Below are 22,389 nucleotides of genomic sequence, written 5' to 3'. Positions count from 1 at the left end.
CTTTTCTGGCAGTGGTGGGTCTTTCGTATGTGGTATACAAAATTATTTGAGTCATAAGGTGAACTAGGTTTCTATTCTCTTACAAAGATATGTTGACATTGATATTCAGGATGAAGTATCCCTGATTTGTTTATATTCAAAGACAATGATGAAGTGAGGAAAGTAGTGGTAACACTTAAAGACTAACGTATAATACATAAAAAAATACACTTAAAGGGTCTATGTAACTTTTGTAGGACAAAGAACACAATGTCCACGGATTTACACTAAACTTACACAGTTTGAAGATAATGATAGTAGAAAGCTTCCCTGAAAATATTACGTGCTGAGGTGCTGTAGTTTTTGAGGAAATGAGTAAAACAATGTCATGAAAATAATTTACAAACATATTTTCATTACCTTGTTTTACTCATTTCTCAAAAACTACAGCACCTCAGTAAGTAATATTTGAAGGGAAGCTTTCCACTATCATTATCTTCAAACCCTGTAAGTTTAATGTTAATCTATGGACATTTTGAAAAAGTACCCAAATCCTTTATAGACTAACAAATTACATAACAAAAACGCATTAGCTTTCGTAGCAACAACCACTTCATCAGATGCAAGTTGTATAAGAAGTAGTTGTTGCTACAAAAGCTTGTGCAGTTTTGTATGTAATTAGTTAGTCTTTTTAAGTGCTACCCCTACCTTCCTTGTTTCGTCTATCAGACTAACTAACACAGCTATTGTTTAGTATGATGAAATGAACATTGCTTTAACATGTGTTGTTTTGACTCTCCCCAGGGGTTCAACTTTTAGCTCTCTTAGTCCCAATCTTAATCAGTCTCCTGGTGCCGATGACCATCCTTCCCTCCACCTCCAAGCAGAGCAGAGCCCTCCATGAGCAGGCCTTGCAGAAACTCATGAAGATTGGACCGCTCTACCCGGCCGCCTTCAAGTCGGTCATCAGCGGCGCGCCAGATCTCAAGTCCAAGCTAGAGGGTGCCATTCGAGCCAACCAGGCGGCGGTTAATAAGATGAAGGCTCAACACTCGCAGGTCAAGCAAGCGATGCCGGCAGCACCCAGTATCAAACTCAAGATGGATTTCAGTAACTTTAGCGGATAATTTTTCGCCGGAAAACAAGCTTCCCCCCAATCCCAATACTTTTTTAAACAACTATTGTAGAGTACTCATGTTTAATATATGGGCCCATTTTTGTAGAGGTGCTTAAGCAGAAAGTATCGCTTAACAATGTTCTGCTAAGCACAAATGAGCAGGCTGGTAACCTTAATCTGGTAAGCTTGTTGTGCTTAGCTTCTTTTTGTGCTTAAGCAGTTCTATGAAAATGAGCCCTGTTCTAAACTCTATTTATTAGCACTGTCAGGGTTCGATGTCACAAAGCATCTTCACTCTTTATCTAAGCTTGACATCGTCTCAAGGGTACGTGAGTGGCCCACTAATTAAAATCTCTGAATTCTACTCACATTTTCTATGCTAGCTGTGTAACCAAGATATCCACAAAGTAGGAACAGACATTATGGTAAAATCCCCTTGCTCACCAATGGAAAACACTAATACCAAAATGCACAGATTTTAGCAAACTAAAAGTGCTTTTTACTCGTAGCAGTAATACTCGTCATATCCATATTATTTTCTTTCTTTTTTTTTCTTTTTAACCTTTGTTTATTTTAAGATAAAAAAAATTGCTTTTCTTTCTCATGGTTTTATTTCTTTCTTCTGTTAAGTTTTAAAAAAATTTTCCTGAAGATAAATTGTGTGATTTGTTTTTACGTCCCCCCAAAAAGTGAAAGATGTATAATGCTTCAACTAAGTGTCTTGTGTAGAACATTGATAAGAATTTCTAAAAATCATTGTAAATTTATTTCTATATAAACTATATCAAATCAAAGAAAACAGATAACGGAAATATTCGTTAAGAAAAATTATCATTAAATGTGTGTGTGATTTATCCTTGCCCTTGATAATTGTGATGATTTTAGACAGACATTAATAAACAAAAACAGCTTTATTAAATTATTTTAATTATTGTAAACACATTTGTAAGAGGTATTGGCTTTGTAATGAAATGTCCCTCAAAAATGGGTACCATTGTTTTTTTATATATAAATAATACATTGTTGAGGTAAACTTGACATTTCAAAATCTAAAAAGCTATGAAAGGGTTCTTTTTTGTTCAGTAATAATTTATTTTTTATATTTTTACTCCTCTTTTTTTCTTGAAAATTTTATTCGAGTGACACGCTGCGTATTATCGTACAATCCATTTATGGCAGCTACAGGGCATATAGAGCAGTCACGCTCATATTTATGCATTGAAATTTAATTATGCGAAGAAGTGCTCCAGATGCTCACTTGTTTCCACCGTGTCATGTCACTGTACTTTATTAATGGATCACTCAACATTAAAGGCAGAGGATACTATTGGTAATTGCTCAAAATAATTGTTGTCATAAAATCTTACTTGGTAACGAGTAATGGAGGGTGGTTGATTATATAAAACATTGTAAGAAACGGCTTCCTCTGAATTAACATAGTTTTTGAGAAAGAAGTAATTTTTTACTAAATTATTTTGAGGTCGCAAAGTCAAGTATCTGAAAGCACACAATTTCGTATTATAAGGGCGTCCATCATTATCTCGCAACTTTGACGACCAATGGGAGACTTTCTGGGACGATAGAGGGCAGCAGACTTACCGGGTAAATCCATTGTTCTCAGAATTATGCGCATGTTCAGAACTACGTAAACAATGGAAATTTACCCGGTATGTCTGCTGCCACCTAGCGTTGGAAAGTCGCCTATTGAGTTCAATTTTTTTATTTATAAGTGAGAAGACTGGTCTTTGACAATTACCAAATTTGTCCAGTGTCTTTAAGTGATGGTTTCATTGCAACTGCATTCCTATGTTTTTCAGTTTATTCAGCACAGCCACAATGTGAGTTATGGTTGTCCTGCTCACCATTCAGCCCCAGTAACATTTGAAGCCAATTTGAAGTGTACTTTTTCTTGCTAACCTGTGAAATTCGCTTACACCTTAGCAAATAGTTCTCCTAGAGTAAGCACGAAAATTTGCTTACTGTTAACAGCGCTGTGAAATTAGGCCCAGCAGCCGATTTCACAAAATGTTGGGATTAATCCTATCTAGAGTTAGGACGAGTTACCCGTCCTAACTTAGGATGGGTTAAATTTGTCCTAACATCTATGGTTATGGAACTTTTAAGTACTGGGCTAAGATTAATCCTAACTTAGGAAGAGTTTTTGAAATCGGCAGCTGGTCAATCTTGAGATAATTTGTTGTAATGGATTAGTGACATGCTTATTAAACAATATTGTTTTCCTATTAATTTAATGGTTAAAAATCCCCCAAGCATTTTATTAACTATACTGCAAATTTCAAATTATCCATGGTGTAACATGTGTTTGTGAATATTGCCTTCTAGCCTATTGCATGATTAAAATTCTGTGACAATTTGGCGCTGATTGTAAAAGGTCTTTTTTTGTTTCATTGAATGAATCTGAAGACATTCAATTTGCATGAACTTTATTTACTCAAACAAATATATTGTGCATAAAATGGTAATTGAGTATACATTATATGTAAATCATTTCATATGTAAACAATTATGTAATTAAGTGAACTGTAATATTGATTTATCAAAGAGCCATTGTCTTTAAATATTGATGGTGATTAGACAAAATGTTTATAATAATGCTTAATTTTGCTTTTATATTTGGCTATTACTATTAAATGTACGTTGATAATTTTTATTGCAGTTTTGTAGGCTTGCTTTTTTGTTTTGTTATGTTTGTCCTTGCATTGGTCATTGGATATGGACATTTAAAAGTTGTTTTGATTATTTTAGCTTTAGTTTTATATTTTGTAAATATCAATTTATTCATTTGCCAAACTTATAAGACTTGTATCATTGTCAATAAAATGTGATGTACAGTACACCACTAGATCACTTAAATTTGAAAAGAAAACAACAAATTGTTTGTGGATTTTGTATTATTATTGGGAGTTCGTAGTGTTTTCCATATGTCTACCTCCTCCCCCCCCCCCCCCAAAAAAAAAGAACCCAGTCGCATATCACATCCCAGTCGTTTTTGTTGTTGTTTATGTTTGGGGTGTTTGTTCATTTGTTTATTTATTTGTTTATTTTGGGGGGACAGATGCAAGTGTTTTTAGTTTTGTAAGAGAATAGGTAAAAAATAAATTTCTTCCCTGACAACCCCACCCCTTCCCCAATCATTTTTCTGATTTTTAATTTGGATTGGGAAGGGCCGGGTTAGGGAACATTGGGGTGGGCAGGGTTTGGGAACATTGGGGTGGGCGGGGCTTAGCTTCGAACATTGGGGTGGGGGATTGGGAACAGTTTTGCAACCTCAAAACTGAAACCCAATTGTGTTAGGGGCAGCAAAAAACTTGTTATTGTAGCTTGCGGCCCGCAAGTTGCAGATATGATAATATGCGGGTAGTCGTGTATTGATCCATCAATGTTGCTCGTCAGTTGACTTATTTAAATTTAATTGTTGCTTGCAAGGTCGAGTGGTTTTGACGGGGAGGGGAGGCCTTGATTTGGTTCGAGGTCGAAGGTCAATTTCACAGCTGACATTACATCACGTTTGTGTGCCGTACACACAGAACACACGTACGTATACATGTATGTACATACAACATATCACATTTAGTGACGATGAAGTCTTTCTTTTGGCATGATTTTTTCACCGTATGTTTCATTCTCAACAAAGTCTCGAAAAAAAAAAAAATCCTACTTTCATAAGGCTGTGAGATAGTATCTACTGATGGCACTGTGGGCCATACACGATCAGTTTGGCTGGTTTTGCGGCGTTGAAACACGCCAGGATATTGACAAAAATGACACCGGTGTTGACAGCCGAGATGGTACCGTGGAGCGAGCCGATCCGGACCCATGGCTCGGTCATCAGTGCGCGGTCAGCGCTGTCAACACCACGGTGCATGTGCTCATCATGCTTTCATTTGTGGCAACTTTAACCACCCTTGCATTCTGCTCAAATGTCTCCAAAGTCAACAGGACGAAACAACTGAGAAAATGCCGTGGACATACACTCCGTTGGCTGCTAATTATCGTGACTTTAATTGCGGTTTCTTTCGGAATAGCTGAGGGTGTTTTGACGGATTCAACCCGCCCGATTTACAACTCAACCCAACCGTACCTTTACTTGCCTAACATTGGTGCTCTCGTTACAACTTTAATTGCTGCATTTTACTACAACTCTTTGGAGATATGGGGAACTTTTGCAATGTCTCTTTTGACTTTGCTCTATTGGTGCTTGTGTTTAACCGGACAGGCTTTTAAATTGTGGGGTTTGAGTCAACTTGGTTTGTGTAGTGTCCAAGTTGTTCGCTTTGTCTTGACGGTTTTTATGCTTTGTGCATACAGTGCTCTCATTTTGTTGGATCTTGTCAACCTACCTATGGTAAGTTTTACGACAATGTATTAAATACAAATCAATGGCAATTTATAATATCTGGCCTATGGTTACGTCATATAACGACTGAAATTGTATTGATTAAGATAATAAACTTTTTGTAGGCCTAGTTGTCAATAAAACTATTAAAATTAAAGCAAAACAATATCGTAAACTCCCTAAATAGGGGCCTCATTTTATGTCTCTGCTTTTCGTAGAATTCTGCACTTACTGTGCTATGCATAATTTGTTGATTATAATTTTATGATTTAAATTATCTATTTCTATTAGGTTCTAATATCATTAAATTCATAAAACTATGATAAACAAATTTAGAATGTAGACAGTGAGTTTTTCGTATTTTGATATCTTTAGTTTGTTTGATTAGACAACAAGGGAACTGTGCAAATCTCCCACAGCACATGGGAATGTGAACACCAAGCTGGCAAAAGCCAATCTCTCTCATTATAAACACTGATTTTGAATCATCTATGATTCATATCATGATTATGAATTGTGGTCTATTGATGACAACACTTAAATTCATCATTGTGAAACCAGCAATTTGCTATAGTTAGTATGATTCAAACCAACAATTTTGTGATTACAGGCTCTGCATTCTAACCACCTGCCCACGGTTTTGTAAACCCCTAGCTAGATGAGGTTCATTCTGCTATCGTCTCCACGAACGTCATAGTTCTAGACGATAACAAATCAAACCTCAAAGTTTTAGGAGTAGTTTGTGAGAGTTCAGCATTTCCTTTATCTATAGATTTTATGTAGAAGTCCGTCCTATGGACTAACACCAACTGAGGATTTCATGCAAGACGACATGCATTACATCCATGACTCTGTCAGTGTTCCATCCCAAATCACTTTCTCCTGGCTGACTCGGCTGTTCCGTCTTGGAAGGAAACGCCCTCTGGTGCACAAAGACTTAGGCACGCTACCACGGCATCACACAGCTCAAGAAAATTACAGGCAGTTTAATGAGATGTTTCAGAGGGAAAAGGTGAGAAACATTCCTTTCAATCTCCTATTTTTATAATCACAAAATGCTAAATTCATTTGTTGACACTTCTTTGTTTTTTCATTGCCATTTTTGTTTGATTGGGTTGTGGCCAAGCATGGATTCCTTCAAGCAGTAAGCCATATTGTGAGATGAATAAAGTCTGGTACGATGACTTGATGCAAGTTGTTAGTTGCAAGTAAAATTTTAACAGTTGCTATGCCAAAAAGTGAAACATTTGTAGGTCAACCTCCAGATGAGCAAACCCTGCTATCATTGAGCCATACACATTTATAGTTTGCCCTCTCTTGCATAATATGCAAAAGCTTGTCCCAAATCATGCGACTTGGCAACAGCAACTGTCTCTAGTCAGATGAATTTAAAAAGAAGTAGCTTGTAACCAGGGCCCAATTTCATAGAGCTGCTTAAAAAAGGACAAAATATTGCTTACGCAAAAAAATCCTTGCTCAGTAAAATCAGATTACCGGCCAAGACTCCCTTCAATTGTTATGCTAAGTGAACAACAGCTATATATACATGTACCAGTCACAAGCAATGTATATAATTGCATGACATTTTGGGCCAGTAACATGTGTAAAATAAGCGAGCTTTTTTCATGCTAAAAGCTAATTTTTTTCCACGGGCATATCGTGCAAAAAGTCCAAAGGCGTGACATGCCTGTGAATTTTGTTCAAAAGACTAAGGAAAAGTACTGAATATCTAAAAATGAACATGTAATAAATTATATTGTTTTGTTAGCGTGAAAGTTCATCTGTGTTGGTTATTAGATACAATTTGATTTAACTCTTGATCACAACACTGAAAATAATTTCATACCTGAAATTTTTGAGGCAGTCTACATCAGAGCCTACAAACCCTCCCTGACCCGAGACGGGGGGGCGATACAAGCTCCTAGGAGTCTATGACGCGGTCGTGGGATCACGTGTCCGTAAGGTCACGGGTTCAACATCCGCGTCATCCTGCTGATGAAGAGCGAAGTGTCGGTCGAAAATTTCAGGTATGAAATTATTTTCTGTGTTGTGATCAAGAGTTATACCAAATTGTATTTGTTTTGTTGTTTTTCCTTCAGGCAAATGCTCTAAGGAACAATCAAAGTGTCTCCCTATTCAAAGTCTTCTGTCGTATCTGTGGCATCAAACTACTGGGTGCAGCGCTGCTGAAACTAGTGTCGTCACTGTCCAAGTTTATTGTGCCATTAACAATCAGAGGCATTGTCATATATGTATCAGAAAAAAACTATCCAGAAGCACGTGATGCTCAATCAGTAAGTACAAGTAGAGAACATGCATTATGATCTATTTGTGTGACCTCAACAAAGATTTGTTTTTTTTTACTGTAATTTCTCCCAAATTCTTAACCCCAATCTTTTTGGAGTGGTATGGTTTTAAGTAAGGTACGAGTAGACGACCGATTTTACAGACTTAAAGGCACTGGACACTATGGGTAATTACTTAAAATAATTGTAAGCATAAAAACTTACTTGGTAGTGAGCAATGGAGAGCTTTTGATAGTATAACACATTGTGAGAAATAGCTCCCTCTGAGGTAACATAGTTTTTGAGAAAGAGGTAACTTCTCACTCAGAAACTTCAGCATAAGCCTTTTATTATGCATCTGAAAGCAAACAAATTTGTGCAACAAGGGTGTTTTTCTGTCATTATTCTCTTTCAACTTTGATGACCAAGTTAACCCAACTTTTCACAGGTATGTTATTTTATGCATATGTTTGGATACACCCAGTGAGCTGGTTTTTGACAATTACCAATAGTGTTCAGTGTCTCTAAGGCAAATCTTAACTGTGTATCAATCTTAAATTGTGGAGTCACAATTCAAATCACCCAGGCAATAAGAATCTGAGTGCTTTTTGAAATCAATCCTAGATTTGAGCTTAGTGTTTTGTGACATCGAGCCCAGTGAGCAGTGAGTCTATTTCACAAAGCACTAAGTTCTGTCAGAAGATGTTTTTTCAGTATTTCCCACGCTTTGCTTGGCACGATTCGCAGTTAATTTCAATCTTAGTTCTTTCTGAAATCAGGCCCTTACGAAAAACAATGACATCACTATAATGCTTTTAAAACATTTGTTTGTTTGTTTGCAGGAGCAGCAACATTTTATCACCATCAGTGAGTTCTTCTCTGATGGCTGGGTTCTGCTCTGTGTACTCTTCATCTCCAAGGTGACCACCGTCTTGTGTATGAGGATGAGCCAGTACTACCTGACCATTCAAGCTGTTCATGTACGAGCATCTATCCAGGTATTGTACCCTCAGCACTTACCCCCTCAGCGCCTCAGAATTCCAACCCAAAAAGCCATTTTTTAGTTAGGCTGTGTCCAAATTAGTGGCTACAGCTACGGCTAACAGCTTCCCTGTCACCATGCGTTGAGGTATAGGGCGTCCTTAGCAACACCCTTAGCCGCAGTCATAGCCGTAGGCTAAATTTCCCCGTCATCATGCGTTGAGGTATAGGGCGTCCTTAGCAACACCCTTAGCATCAGCTAGCTGTAGTCATAGCTGTAGATACCAATTCGGATTCGGCCTTAGATTCTTATATTGTCTAGTATAATGACGCGCTTAGTCACAAGGTACCCCTTAAATTTGAAATCCTCAGACTAAATAGAGACAGTTGCTCTCTGGGATTGAACAAAGAAAAGTCAACTAGAGTGGGACTCGAACCAACAACCTCTGGATTAACATACTTGTGACAAGCAAGTCGTTGTACCATATACTATTCAAATCTATCGCACAAATGGCCGTTTGTCTTCCATAAATTTGATTTATTTGATACGGTACAGCAGAACCAACTGCGGACTAAGTTGAAACAAGGATTCATTTGTCGACCAGAGGATGATTTTGCTGGTACCCAGCACATAATTTTTAGAACGAGCCGCTAGTTGGCCTCTGCTTATAAAAAGTTGTGGGCTTATTTGTAAAGAAAGATACTGCTTTAAATACTTTTAAAGGCACTTAAAGGGAAGGTACATGTTTGGTAATTGTCAAAGACCAGTCTTCTCACTTGGTGTATCCCATCATAACCATAAAATAACAAGCCTGTGAAAATTTGGGCTCAATTGGTCATCGGAGTAGCGAGAAAATTATGAAAGTAAAAACAACCATGTTAGACGAATTTGTGTGCTTTCAGATAAGAATAAAAGACTTCTAGCTAGAAGTCTTTTATTATTTTAGTGAGAAATTACCTCTTTCTCAAAAAATACATTACTTCAGAGGGAGTCGTTTCCCACAATGTTTTATACTATCAACAGCTCTCCAATGATCGTTACCAAGTCAGTTTTTAAGTTAATATTTGTTTTGAGTAATTACCAAACCTGTACCTTCCTTTTAAAGTTTGTGGGATGCTAATCAGTAAGTTTATTGTTCTCTTTTGTTGGCACATGATCAGAATTACATAAATAATGGAAACTTTGCTAACAATGGAAAAAGTAACCACAGCCGTGTCCAAAAGTCATCCATTGTTGATATTGTGGACGCTCATAAAAAGTTATGCAACATTATGTGCTTACAATGCAGACATTTGTGTGGTGTTTTTAGGGTAAGAACTGTACTTGTGTGGTGACCACAATGTTTTTAAAGACAGTGGACACTATTGGTAATTGTCAAAGACCAGTCTTCTCTCTTAGTGTATCTCAACATTTGCATAAAATAACAAACCTGTGAAAATTTCAGCTCATTCGGTCTTTGAAGTTGCGAGATAATAATGAGAGAAAAAACACCTTGTCACACCAAGTTGTGTGCTTTCAGACGCTTGATTTTGAGACTTCAAATTCTAAACTTGAGGTCTCGAAATAAAATTCGTGGAAAATTACTCCTCTCTCGAAAACTACTTCACTTAAGAGTGAGCCGTTTCTCACAGTGTTTTATACTATCAACCTCTCCCCATTACTCGTTACCAAATCAGGTTTTATGATAATAATTATTTTGAGTAACTACCAATAGTGTCCACTGCCTTTAAAGAGGAAAGATTAAAGGAAATGAATCATAGACAACCCTTAGGGAAAGCCCACGAATCATAGACAACACTTAGGGAAAGCCCACGAATCATAGACAACCCTTAGGGAAAGCCCACAATGGTGCTCTACTAAACATCCTTTGGATCCACAATCTTTTGTATCATGGTTTTACCAATCTGTATTTATTCTTCTCTCCATATAATTTATTATTCAGTATCTGCATCAACAAATAAAGAGACCTACATAAAGCCATTGGACACTTTCGGTAATTGTCCAAGCAAAGGCCCACACTTCGTGTATCACAACTTATATATAAAATAACAAACCTGTGAAAATTAAGGCTCAATCGGTCGTCGGGGTCGGGAGAAAATAGCGGGAAAACCCACCCTTGTTTCTGCACGTTTCGCCGTGTCATGACATGCGTTTAAAATAAATCCGTAATTCTCGATTGTTTTCTCAAAATTGTTTTAATGTTTTCTCAAAAAGTAAAGTATTTCATGGAATAATATTTCAAGAGAAGTCTTTCACCATTACCTTCTGTAAACCCTTAAAGTTATTTGTAAATCTGTGAACTTTTTTTTGTTTCTGTTCCGAAAGTGTATAATGGCTCTAAAGCAAAATAGTAACACATAAACAACAATATTTAGCACACAAACATACGGAGCCAATGGGCCAATACAACACACAGTACGGCACTCGCCCGTATCGTGTCAATACAGATATATGTTTGCTGGATTACACTGCCAGCAATTGTTTGAAAGCAAAAAGAAAAAGTTAACGATTCTGTATCGTTCTTTTAACTTATGCGATGAGGAGTGTCGCCATCGTATCAGGCTAAAATAAACATATATTAAAACAATAAAAATTCAAAAAAATTATCAAATAAATTAAACTAAACTTAAAGGAACATTACAGAATTGGTTTTGCTAGCAAATAAGTTGCTGGCAGTGTAAGCTCTTTATGTAATCCACCATATACATAAACTGACAAACCTGTAGAAGTTTGAGGTCGATCGGCCTTCTGGATCACGAGAAAATAGTGAAAAAAACGATGACAATTTTGCATTGCAACGATGCCAAAACAAAAATGAATAAAACGCTCACTGAGCGATAAACTCCAAACGCGAAATTAGATTATTTCTTTCTCATCAAATATGACATTTCAGACAGAAATATTTCAAGGGATGTTTTCTACTATCATCATCATTAGACCGTGTAAGTTTTATGTAAATCTGTGATCTTCACGATTTTTGTTTCTTACCAATTCTGTAACGTTCCTTTAAACAAATTGAACTAAATAAATAACATATTTGAAATTACTTTGCTATAAAAAAGTTCATTACAATAAATTGTAATTGTACATTTGTAATTGTCCATGATATAAAAACAAGAAATAAATGAAGATTACAACAGTAAAAAATAAATTAATTAGTATTAAATATTAAAAATGCTAGGTAAAAAAAACCCAAAAAATAATGGAGGTATACATTTTAGCACGAAACAAATATAATTTAAAAGTATTCGGTTTCTTAAAATGACGATACCGTCGGGTTCAATAACTTGTATGTAACTACTTTGCAAGTCGGCATAGTAATTTGCTTCTTTTTTCCTTATGAATTGTTTGACCTCCAGGCATATCTTTTAATATATTGTGCGAAACTGCAACTAAAACTATCGTATATCAAAATACAAATCAGCTATCATGACACAAGAATTATGTATGAAAGCGAATGGAAAACGACTGTTTATGTTAGAATTACCTGTTCATGTTTGTTGAGTTTGAGAAAGACTCTGCAAGGGTCGAAACGTCAGGTAATTAACAATTTTGTGCATACCAATATGTCCAGTTGGTTGGTAAATTGTCTGCAGCAGCTAGTTCTATTATCTAATTTAAATACATTACGTTTTATAAAACTGCGAAAATTTGTTAATGAGACTGTTTGAATTTTCGTCTAATTATGAAAGTTTTACTTTCTGACATCTTGTCTACTGGTTTTGTAGCGGCCCACCTTTTTGGCAAAATGGTAGAAAACCTCTATTGGGCGAATACTGGTTTTGTAGCTGCACACCATTTTGCAAAGAATGGTAAAGAAAATCTGGGTCAATACCTTTTTTTGTTAGCGGCACACCATTTTGGCAAAATTGTTTGGAAAACATTTCTGGGCCAATACTGGTTTTGTAGCTGCACACCATTTTGGCAAAATGGTATATAAAACCTTTTCTGGGCCAATACTAGTTTTGTAACGGTGCACTGGTGGGCCGGCATTGAACCGACGTTGGTCATAATATGCAAATTTCAAGGCAGGGTGTCAAAGCTGTGCCAAAAGATGGCTTAAGATTGAGAAAAATTTTCAAAATTTACAAATTAATGTAGTTTTTTGGGATTTTTTGTTATAATTTCCCCCCAAAAATTGTAGATATTATTTGATGAGCCTTTTTTCAGACCATGCAAAAACGACAACTCAGATTAGTTGGACACATCCTACGGAAACCGACCAATGAGCCACTCAACATCTATGCTCTACTCCCCATCGCACGGCCGGCGCAAACAAGGTCGTCAGCGCCTGCTGTACCCTGAGTACATTGGAAGATTAGTCTCCCCGGATTTTCTGCTCTCCCCGCTTGAGATTTGGAGAATAGCACAAGACAGGAGAGAATGGGAAAAGCTTGTGTGTGCCCTCTGTGCAGCCGACTGACGATGATGATGATGATATTAGTTGGTCATATTTTTTAGGTTATTACAGTAATACATGTATCTTGTTTTCCCCCTCACACAGGGAATGGTATACAAGAAGTCACTTCAACTTTCCCTGGGCGGGAGCAGTTCTGTCTCCGCTGGTAAACTGGTGAACTTCATGTCCACTGACCCAGCAAACATGCAGCAGATGGTCCTGGAGCTGTTCTCAATGTTTGTTACTTGTATATCGGTGAGTGAAAACCTCGTCGTGTCAATCCATGAACGTACAACACAAAGTGTGACACTGAGGTCAAAGTTTCACATTCATTAAAGGTGCTGGACACTATGTATAGACCTTTATCATGGTGCAGCCATCTTGAATTTCTCCCATTGATATCAATGTTACCAAACTGAGGCTGGATGAACAAAATAGTCTGGTTCCTATTTGCAAATTGATTATTAGCATTCATTATTGTTATTCGATACAAGGTACATGACCAAGGTGGAGGCAGCATGGTAAAGGTCTATTGGGTAAATACTCAAAATAATTCACTCTGATGACTCCGCCACCAGAACTGCTTGAAATTGAGTCTTTACATGGGTTTGCGGCTCTAATATGCTGTATTCTTAGATCAGTCTGCCATGACATAGTTAAAAAGTTAGTTAATGGCCTGACATTTTGAGAAAGACTCTGCTAGGGTCGCAGCGTCATGCCACTAACTATGTTTGCGTTTATACCATACATGTAGGTCCTTTTCATTGGTAAGCTTTTTCCCATGAGCTTATTATATTTTTTCTCCTGACATATTTCACTGTGTTTTACTCATTTATATGGCTGTATTTTCAGATCCTTATTACGGTGGCTCTGCTCTACATCATCTTAGGTGTATCTGCTCTTATTGGTGCTGCTATTCTACTCCTCCTCATGCCATTCATGACCCTGGCAGGAAAGGGTATGTCTAAATACCAGAAGAAAGCATTGGTGAGTTCTACGGCAGCAAAACAATTTTTGGGGAATTTTTTTTCTACATATTTTTCATATCTGAAATAAAAAGCTGCATCCCCTTATAAAGGTGATATCCCCTGGCTGTCGCTTTCCAGGTTGTAGCCTCAACTTGGGTTCGATCCCTGGCTACACTGCAGTAAACGACTGTATGGCTTCTGACTGGCACCCCTGAACAAAGATATTGACTTGTAGGGAGACCACCAACATAGGGCTGGATAGCTCAGTTAGTAGAGCGCCGGCACGTTAATCCGGAGGTTTTTGGTTCGAGGCGCACTCTAGTCATTTTTTATTCGTTCAACCCCAATTCATTTAAAAAAAATTAAATTCCCCTGACCCAGTCAGCTTCCCTTGTGATGCACATTTATTTCCATATTTCCGTAAAAAAATATCGATAAGTATTTTTTGTTATGTTTGTAGATTTTATCTGATGACAGACTGAAGTACTGCACAGAGCTCCTACGTGGCATGAAGCTCGTCAAGATGTACGGATGGGAGGATTTATTCTGCAAGACCATTGAATCATTCAGGAAAATGGAACTACTAGCTATCCTCCTCAAAAATGTCTGCTTTGCAATATCAAGTAAGTGGGTTCTAAGTAGGATTTGAAACTTTGCATGGTGGAAGAATAAGTAAGAGAGGTTTGCAGTAACACCATGTGAAAATCTCTTTTGAGTAGTGTTGGTTCTGAAAAGAACCGGGGGTTAACAACTCAACGTTTCGATCAGTGTGCTCTGATCGTCTTCAGGAGGATGCATGGATTATTGCAAAACACAGTTCTTTCAGAACTGGTTATTTTTATTGTCGGGGATGAAGAGCTACATGTATGTTTGATATTTTACCTATTTATATAGTACCTTAACCTTCTCCTGACAATGACTAGAGCAAGCTAGTCGAAACGTTGAGACCAATTCAGAACTGACTCCGTGGCAGTACAGTTAATTACGATCCTATAAGCTAAAGTAGTAGTCCCAGCCTATTTTCTATACCATCCGCCCTGGTAATAGTTAAAAAGCTGGACAGTTCTTTTCAGAACTGAGAAGTCTCCCGAACCTCCGATTATCTACTCCGCGGCAGTAGAATAAAGCAAGACAGTTCTCTAAGAACAACTCTACCTGGCAAGTAGATACACACATGGTGTTACCGCAAACCAAACAGTACATTGATAAATGATACCTCACCATGCAATGCCTCAAATCCTATATACCTTAACTTGTATGGGTTTACAAAGTCTCCTACCACCTAGAGTTTCAATGTTTCGCAGTAGATATTAGTTAATTCTTTTGAGTACACCATGTTGAAAACTTATTGTTCATTTGGTCATTTGCAGATTGTTCACTCTCCTGCTATGGACCAAAAGAATGGAACACTCTTCCAAATTACATCAAGGATGCTCTATTCATCTTTTTAACAAACTTCTCAAATGTTATCTTTTTTAACAAGTGTATTGTAATTAACTTCATGTAAGTTTCTTGAGCGCCTTTGACTGTTTTTAAAATTCATTTCGGCTATGGATTGATTGATTGATTGACTGATTGATTGATTGATTGATTGATTGATTGATTGATTGATTGATGGATTGATTGATTGATTGCAGGTTATTTTCACTGTTTTGACTAGTGTGCTCTGAATGAATGTTATAAATTATTCATTGAATTAAAGCCATTGGACCCTTTCGGTACACAGTGTTGTCCATGGCCCACACTTTGTGTACCACAACTTCTATATCAAATAACAAACCTGTGAAAATTTAAGCTCAATCGGTCATCGGAGTCGGGAGAAAACAACGGAAAAACCCACCCTTGTTTCCGCGCGTTTCGCCGTGTCATGACATGTGTTTAAAATAAATCCGTAATTCTCGTTAACGAGAATTTATATTGTTTTGCCGTTTTCTCAAAAAGTAAAGCATTCCATGGAATAACATTTCAAGAGAAGTCTTTCACCATTGCCTTCTGTAAACCCTGTAAGTTATTTGTAAATCTGTGAACTTTTTTTTTCTTTTTCTGAACCGAAAGGGTCCAATGGCTTTAAGTTGATATGAGTTAGAATTGTATGGAATGTCACACATACATGTATATGTCACTTTCCCTGCTGTGTAATTTGACATGCCATTGATATGATTGCAGTATTTGTTGTATTTGTTATTTGAACTTCACACTATTTTTTACCTTCTGTGTTTTCTTTTGTGTATTCTTTTGTATAGCCACCATTGCATCATCCGGCCCTATCCTTATTACGTTAATAGTAAGTCTGAATTTTGTTTTTTATAAAGTTGATCATTTCATTGTGCTTCAGCTGAGAACACACAAATTGCATGTAGAGTTTGTTTGACGGATCTGTTTGTTTATTTGAAAGAGAACCGTGATTAGTGTCCCTTTTTTGTTTACTTACAAGACATCAGGTTATTTGCTTTTGTCTCAACAAGTACAAAGGCCTTGACTTCAGGGTTTCCATTGTCCTAGTCAAGTTCTTGGCTGCCTTTTCAAAATAGTCCTTTTTCCGATTGAAGTGTTCTTTATAAATTGGGAATGGCTTGGACTATTCACAGATTAATAATTAATTAAAAATTTATTTTCAATAACTTATTTTTGATAAAGTGTCTTACATAAAAAAAATCTCAAAACGCTGTATAGAATTATTTTACCTATTATAAACATTAAGCTAAAAAGAGATAAGCAAAATACAGCAAGATTACATTGTACAATAAAACCAACAAAAATACAAACAATGAGATAAAACGACAACACAACAATGACATACACCAATGCGAGTCAATCAGCAATATCACACCACAAGAAAAGGCAATAAGTAAAAATAAAAGAAACAAAGATTCAAAGATAATATCTTTTAAAAAGAAATGTTTTGAGTTGAGTTTTAAAAAGACCAAAGTTGATGATTGTCCTCAAATCAATAGGTAATTGATTCCAAAGAGTTGGAGCATAAATAGAAAAAGCCCGATCCCCATAAAACTTGCTAGGCTTTGGGCCAACTAAGGAGTAATTAAGTTTAACACCATCACAACTTCTAGTGCGAATATGGGAAACATAAATTGAAAACTACAGGCTTGAATTGTACATTTATTACTGCACGCTTGCAACAGATACAGGCTTCATCTTATCTTGTTTGCAAATGAATGTGAGACTTTCCAACGCTAGGTGGCAGCAGACTTACGGGGTAAATTTCCATTGTTTACGTAGTTCTGAGCATGCGCATAACTCTGAGAACAATGGATTTACCCGATTAGTCTGCTGCCACCTATCATCCCAGAAAGTCTCTTATTACACATGTTCCTTCTATGTGATTCCTCTTTACTCGGGCAATTATTGTATCCCAAAACGTCTGCAGACAACCCATGAACTAATTTGAATCTATGCTGATTTTTAGCTTTCCTCTGCAATTGTTTGACTTTTAGTTGACATTTTCTACTTCTCACCCCTCCTTAAGTCATCTAGGACCTACACTTACACCCTGTTTCTATTGGGTGCACTTGATTAGCTTCCCTGGGGTCGACCCCACGGTACTCACTCGGGTAAGCCCATGACAAGAGTTAATCCAACGATCACTCACCCGGTCATGGTGACCTTATGCACCTCGGGCCAGCCCCAAGTGACCTGTTCCACAAGCTGGGCACTGAGGGCTGACGCGAGTGAGCTCCTGGAATGATGTCAAAGCTATTGGTACATACCGGGGGCAGACAGAGGTCGACCCAGGGAAGCTAATCGAACGCACCCATTCTTAACTTTTCTTATATTTCTTCTTTTCAGTCATTTGGTACGTACACCTACATTTCGGGCCGTGCGCTGACCCCTGAAGTTGCCCTCCCATCGTTATCACTCTTCGTTCTATATGAGAACTCCCTCTTCTATTTCCCGCTCTACATCTCCTACATGGTGACTGGGTTCATCAGTATGAGAAGGCTGCAGAAATTCCTCATGAGGTCAGAGGTCGAGTCTTCACGCAGTGAGAAAGATACTGATTGCCATAATGGGGTCACAGACAATGTAAGTAGGGACCTTCAGATTTTATTTTGTGGGGCGTACAATGGCCTAGCAGTTAAGAGCACTTGATTTAAACTCTGCTGTCCCAATCAGCAGAGTGTGGGTTCAAAAGTCGTGACACCTGTGTCTAAGCAAGACACTTGACCATGATGCTTGGTCCTTTGGATGGGACGTAAAGCCATTGGTCCTGTGTGTTGTATAACGCTTATAAAAGAACCCAGTACACTTATCGAAAAGTGAAGGGGTTCACCTCGGTGTTCCTGGTTCGATTGACAGCATACTGTGCCAAAGCACCTTGTAAACCATTACATGGTGCTATTTCAAAGGAGTAGGTCTCATAATTCAAACGTAGTCCCACATACCTTGCAGGAAATACTCTATGTTAAAATGCCTTGAGCGTCACTGAGTGACGGATATGCGAGCAATATAAGAAGCCACTATTATAATTAAGTTTCAGTTTGTGTTTTCATTCTTTATTTATGTGGAATGTGTGCGTATGAGAGTCAAGAATGATTCAGTAATAAACAGACTTTGATGATGGCAGGAGAAACATGTTAGTAAGTTTTGCAAAGTTTGCTATCATTACGGTTTCTAGATTTGTCTAATTTCAGTGAGGGATCCATGTTTTTATGATAACTTTTATTGGTATACATTTATTTAGTATCATGAATACATATCATATTAGAGCATCAAACCCATGGACAGACTCAATTTCATACAGACAGTGCTGATAGTAGTAATGTTTTTCTATTTATTTAGAATCTTGTTAAATAAGCTTGTAGTTACATGAATGCCCTATCGATAATTTTGATTTCAGAATGTCTTCAAGCGGCAGCATAGCCACGAATGTGTGCGCTTAGGGCATCCAGATACCCCTAACTTATTTTTACTTCTGTTTTTTTTTAATTTCTTTTTCCATTCATTCATTTTGTATTGCCTTCTTTTTAACAAAGTCCATCAAAGTGCCTGTGAGCTTTTGAAGAAACAAATTATGGATTTGACACTATATAAAATGTGCGTTTTATTAGTAAGAATATTATCTTACGGTTTCAGGATTTGCAAGTGAAACTCTCCTGGAAGGCGCCATCGTCAACAAGGAATGGTGGCTCATCCTCCTCACATGACGCTGAGAGCAAAGGCCAGGGAGGAGAGGATGGTGCAGAGCAACGTGAACTGCAAATTATTCCAACTGAAGATAACCATAAAGATACAGCAACATTTCCAGCAAGAATAGCTGTGAAGGTAAGGCTTCAGTGTTTCAAGGAAGGCATACCCCAGGGTAGGCCTTCTCCAAGTTAGGCCCATTGCAAGTAGGCTTATGTAGGCTTGTACCAAGGTACACCTATACCAAGTTACACTTATACTAAGAGCTTAAGTCTGGTGCACAAGACCGCTCAGACACCTTGTTAGTGGTGTTGGCTTTAAAGCCATTGGACACTTTCGGTAAACAGTATTGTCCAAGGCCCACACTTCGTGTATCACAACTTCTATATAAAATAACAAACCTGTGAAAATTTAGGCTCACTTGGTCATCGGAGTCGGGAGAAAATAACTGGAAAACCCACCCTTGTTTCTGCATGTTTCGCCGTTTCAGACATGTGTTTAACTAAATCCGTAATGCTCGATATCGAGAATTTATATTGTTTTAATGTTTTCTCAAAAATGTCATGAAATAATATTTCAAGAGATGTCTTTCATCATTACCTTCTGTAACCCCTGTAAGTTATTTGTAAATCTGTGAACATTTTTTTGTTTGTTCCGAAAGTGTCCAATGGCTTTAAGAAGAGCCAGATGGTTGTTCGCAACATATATTTTAACTAGTGTGCTCTAGTCAGAGTGTGGGTTCGAATCCCGGTCGTGACACTTGTGTCCCTGAGCAAGACACTTGACTATAAGTGCTTCTCTCCACCCAGTGGTAAATGGGTATCTGTGAGGGCAGAGATGGTTCTTGTGATTGGTTTAGACAAGTAGCGCATTTGTTGCACAAGGCTGTATACTCTCCAGGGAACTGCGATAGTTTAAGGAATGATTAAAGGCCCAGTGTGACCAGGGGTAATAATGTTGGAGCGCCATGAGCGCCATGCGCTATTTAAGAAGCCATTATTATTATTATTATTAATAGTCACTGTAAGGAGACTAATGAGTTACGTTTTTTTTTGTTTCTTTTACAATTGTTTCAGATTGAGGATGGCGTCTTCACATGGGATTCAGACTCTGATGCAGTGTTACATGATATCAATATAGAGATACCAGGCGGTATGTATTGAGTCACTACCACATGTACCAATATTTCCAGATCAAACCTCTGATTTTAAACCTCTAATTTTTTGTGTGCATCAAAGACAGAGTCTTTTCTCTGCCTTTCAGTAAGTAGGCCTTGACAACTACATGCACTAAAATGTACCTCTGCACTGTACTATGAAAACTGCTACTGATTAAAGCCCGGTTCATACTTCTTGCGAAAGCGCATGCGAAGCGAATTTTGGTGACGCAACAATCAGTACGCACTCCATTTCCCTTTGTGGCGCAGAGAAAATCACTTCTATCGAAGCATTCCCAGGAAGTATGAAGCGGGCTTAACAGGGATGAAACCATGCCCAGTGGGGCAGGTTCCAATTAGTCAACTAGTGTAGTCCAACTATCATCGACTACACATAGTTTGGGTTAAAGGAACACGTTGCCTTGGATCGGTCGAGTTGGTCTTCGAAAAGCGTTTGTAACCGTTTGTTATCAAATGCATATTGTTAGAAAGATAATTTAAAAGTAGAATACAGTGATCCACACAAATTTGCCTCGAAATTGGGTGGTTTTCCTTTTACTTTGCGAACTAACACGGCTAGTCATTTATGGGAGTCAAAAACTTGACTCCCATAAATGGCCGACCGTGTTGGTCGACGAAGTAAAAGGAAAACTACGCAATTTCGAGTGATACTTGTGTGGGTCATATATATAAAATATCTTTCTAAACATATGCATTTTATAACAAACAGTTACAAACGCTTTTCGAAGACCAACTCGACCGATCCAAGGCAACGTGTTCCTTTAATAGCGTAGTCGAACTGTGGTCAGCAATAGCGCTTGTGTGAACTTGTCCCAAGCTACAGCCACTACTTTGGATACAGCCTAGCATTTTAATAATGAGCTATGTGGTGATTGACCTCAACTTGACCTGTTTTGCATATTTCAGGTGAGCTGACAGTCATCGTTGGTAGTGTAGGTAGTGGCAAGTCTTCCATCCTCTGTGCCCTTCTGGGTGAGATGACAACAGTCAGCGGTTGTGTACATCTACGGCACAGGTGGGAATTTTAAAACAATTTTATGAGATATCGCCTAACTCGCAAGGCCGGATGGCTACTTTAAAGTCAGTGGTAATTACTCAAAATAATTATCAGCATAAAACCTCACTTGCTAACGAGTTGTGGGGAGAGGTTGATAGTATAAAACATTGCGAGAAACAGTTCCCTCTGAAGTGACATAGTTTTCGAGAAAGAAGTAATTTTCCACGAATTTGATTTTGAGACCTCAAGTTTTAGAATTTGAGGTCTTGAAATCAAGCATCTGAAAGCACACAACTTCGTGTGCCAAGGGTGTTTTTTTCTTTCATAGTTATCTTGCAACTCCGACGACCGATTGAGCTCAAATTTTCACAGGTTTGATATTTTATGCATATGTTGAGATACACCAAGTGAGAAGACTGGTCTTTGACAACTACCAATAGTGTCCACTGTCTTTAAAGTAAGGTTTAAATCAACTATCACCCGGGACACATTGCCACCTACTTTGTGGGCTGAAACTGTCCATAGGATGTAGGTATCGTGGGTATCATCCACCATTTAGGAGCCTTGTTGGTGGAGCAGAATGCACTGCCTTCCTAACTTTTTACGAAGCAATTATTGTTAAGTGTCATGACCAAAAATCGAACCCACATTCTGCTGCTGACGTAGCAAAGACAACACCAGAGCTTGGGTCTGTTGAACTAGATTGCTCAGGACACGCCCAAACATCTCTTACATCTCTTGTTTGCTTTTACTTTCAGGGATATTGCGTATGTTGCACAGCGCCCATGGATCATCAATGCCTCAGTTAGGGATAATATTCTCTTAGGATGTGCCATGGATGACACAAGGTAGGCAATTATTTTACCCCATCACTGCCCATAGCCCTCTTCACACTACTCTAGTCCCCCAAGCCTTCCCCGAGGATTTCAAAATTTGCCTCATGGGAGAACAATCTAGTGAGGTTTGCGGGAACACCATCTAACAGT

At 37.9% G+C, this 22,389-nt stretch overlaps 2 protein-coding genes across 2 annotated transcripts in view; both read left to right on the top strand.

Annotated features, from left to right (window-relative positions):
* LOC117289126 (HEAT repeat-containing protein 5B-like) overlaps positions 1-1,693 on the top strand; it is a 61,236-nt gene extending 59,543 nt beyond the window's left edge. Inside the window, exon 35 of the mRNA XM_033770105.1 lies at positions 784-1,693. Coding sequence (XP_033625996.1) covers positions 784-1,106 — 323 coding nt within the window. The 3' untranslated portion in view covers positions 1,107-1,693. The remainder of the gene's footprint in view (positions 1-783) is intronic.
* A 3,044-nt stretch (positions 1,694-4,737) lies between these two features.
* Positions 4,738-22,389, top strand: part of LOC117289360 (ATP-binding cassette sub-family C member 9-like) — a 35,936-nt gene continuing 18,284 nt past the window's right edge. The window contains exons 1-13 of the mRNA XM_033770460.1: positions 4,738-5,462; positions 6,226-6,465; positions 7,553-7,747; positions 8,581-8,736; positions 13,225-13,374; positions 13,972-14,106; positions 14,548-14,710; positions 16,331-16,371; positions 17,892-18,128; positions 19,179-19,367; positions 20,306-20,381; positions 21,313-21,421; positions 22,162-22,251. Coding sequence (XP_033626351.1) covers positions 4,806-5,462; positions 6,226-6,465; positions 7,553-7,747; positions 8,581-8,736; positions 13,225-13,374; positions 13,972-14,106; positions 14,548-14,710; positions 16,331-16,371; positions 17,892-18,128; positions 19,179-19,367; positions 20,306-20,381; positions 21,313-21,421; positions 22,162-22,251 — 2,438 coding nt within the window. The 5' untranslated portion in view covers positions 4,738-4,805. The remainder of the gene's footprint in view (positions 5,463-6,225; positions 6,466-7,552; positions 7,748-8,580; positions 8,737-13,224; positions 13,375-13,971; positions 14,107-14,547; positions 14,711-16,330; positions 16,372-17,891; positions 18,129-19,178; positions 19,368-20,305; positions 20,382-21,312; positions 21,422-22,161; positions 22,252-22,389) is intronic.

The sequence above is a fragment of the Asterias rubens genome, chromosome 1 (assembly GCF_902459465.1).
Source record: "Asterias rubens chromosome 1, eAstRub1.3, whole genome shotgun sequence".
NCBI classification, from domain to species: domain Eukaryota; kingdom Metazoa; phylum Echinodermata; class Asteroidea; order Forcipulatida; family Asteriidae; genus Asterias; species Asterias rubens.
The sequence above is the reverse complement of the archived record's forward strand: the minus strand, read 5'-3'. Positions and strand labels throughout refer to the sequence as shown.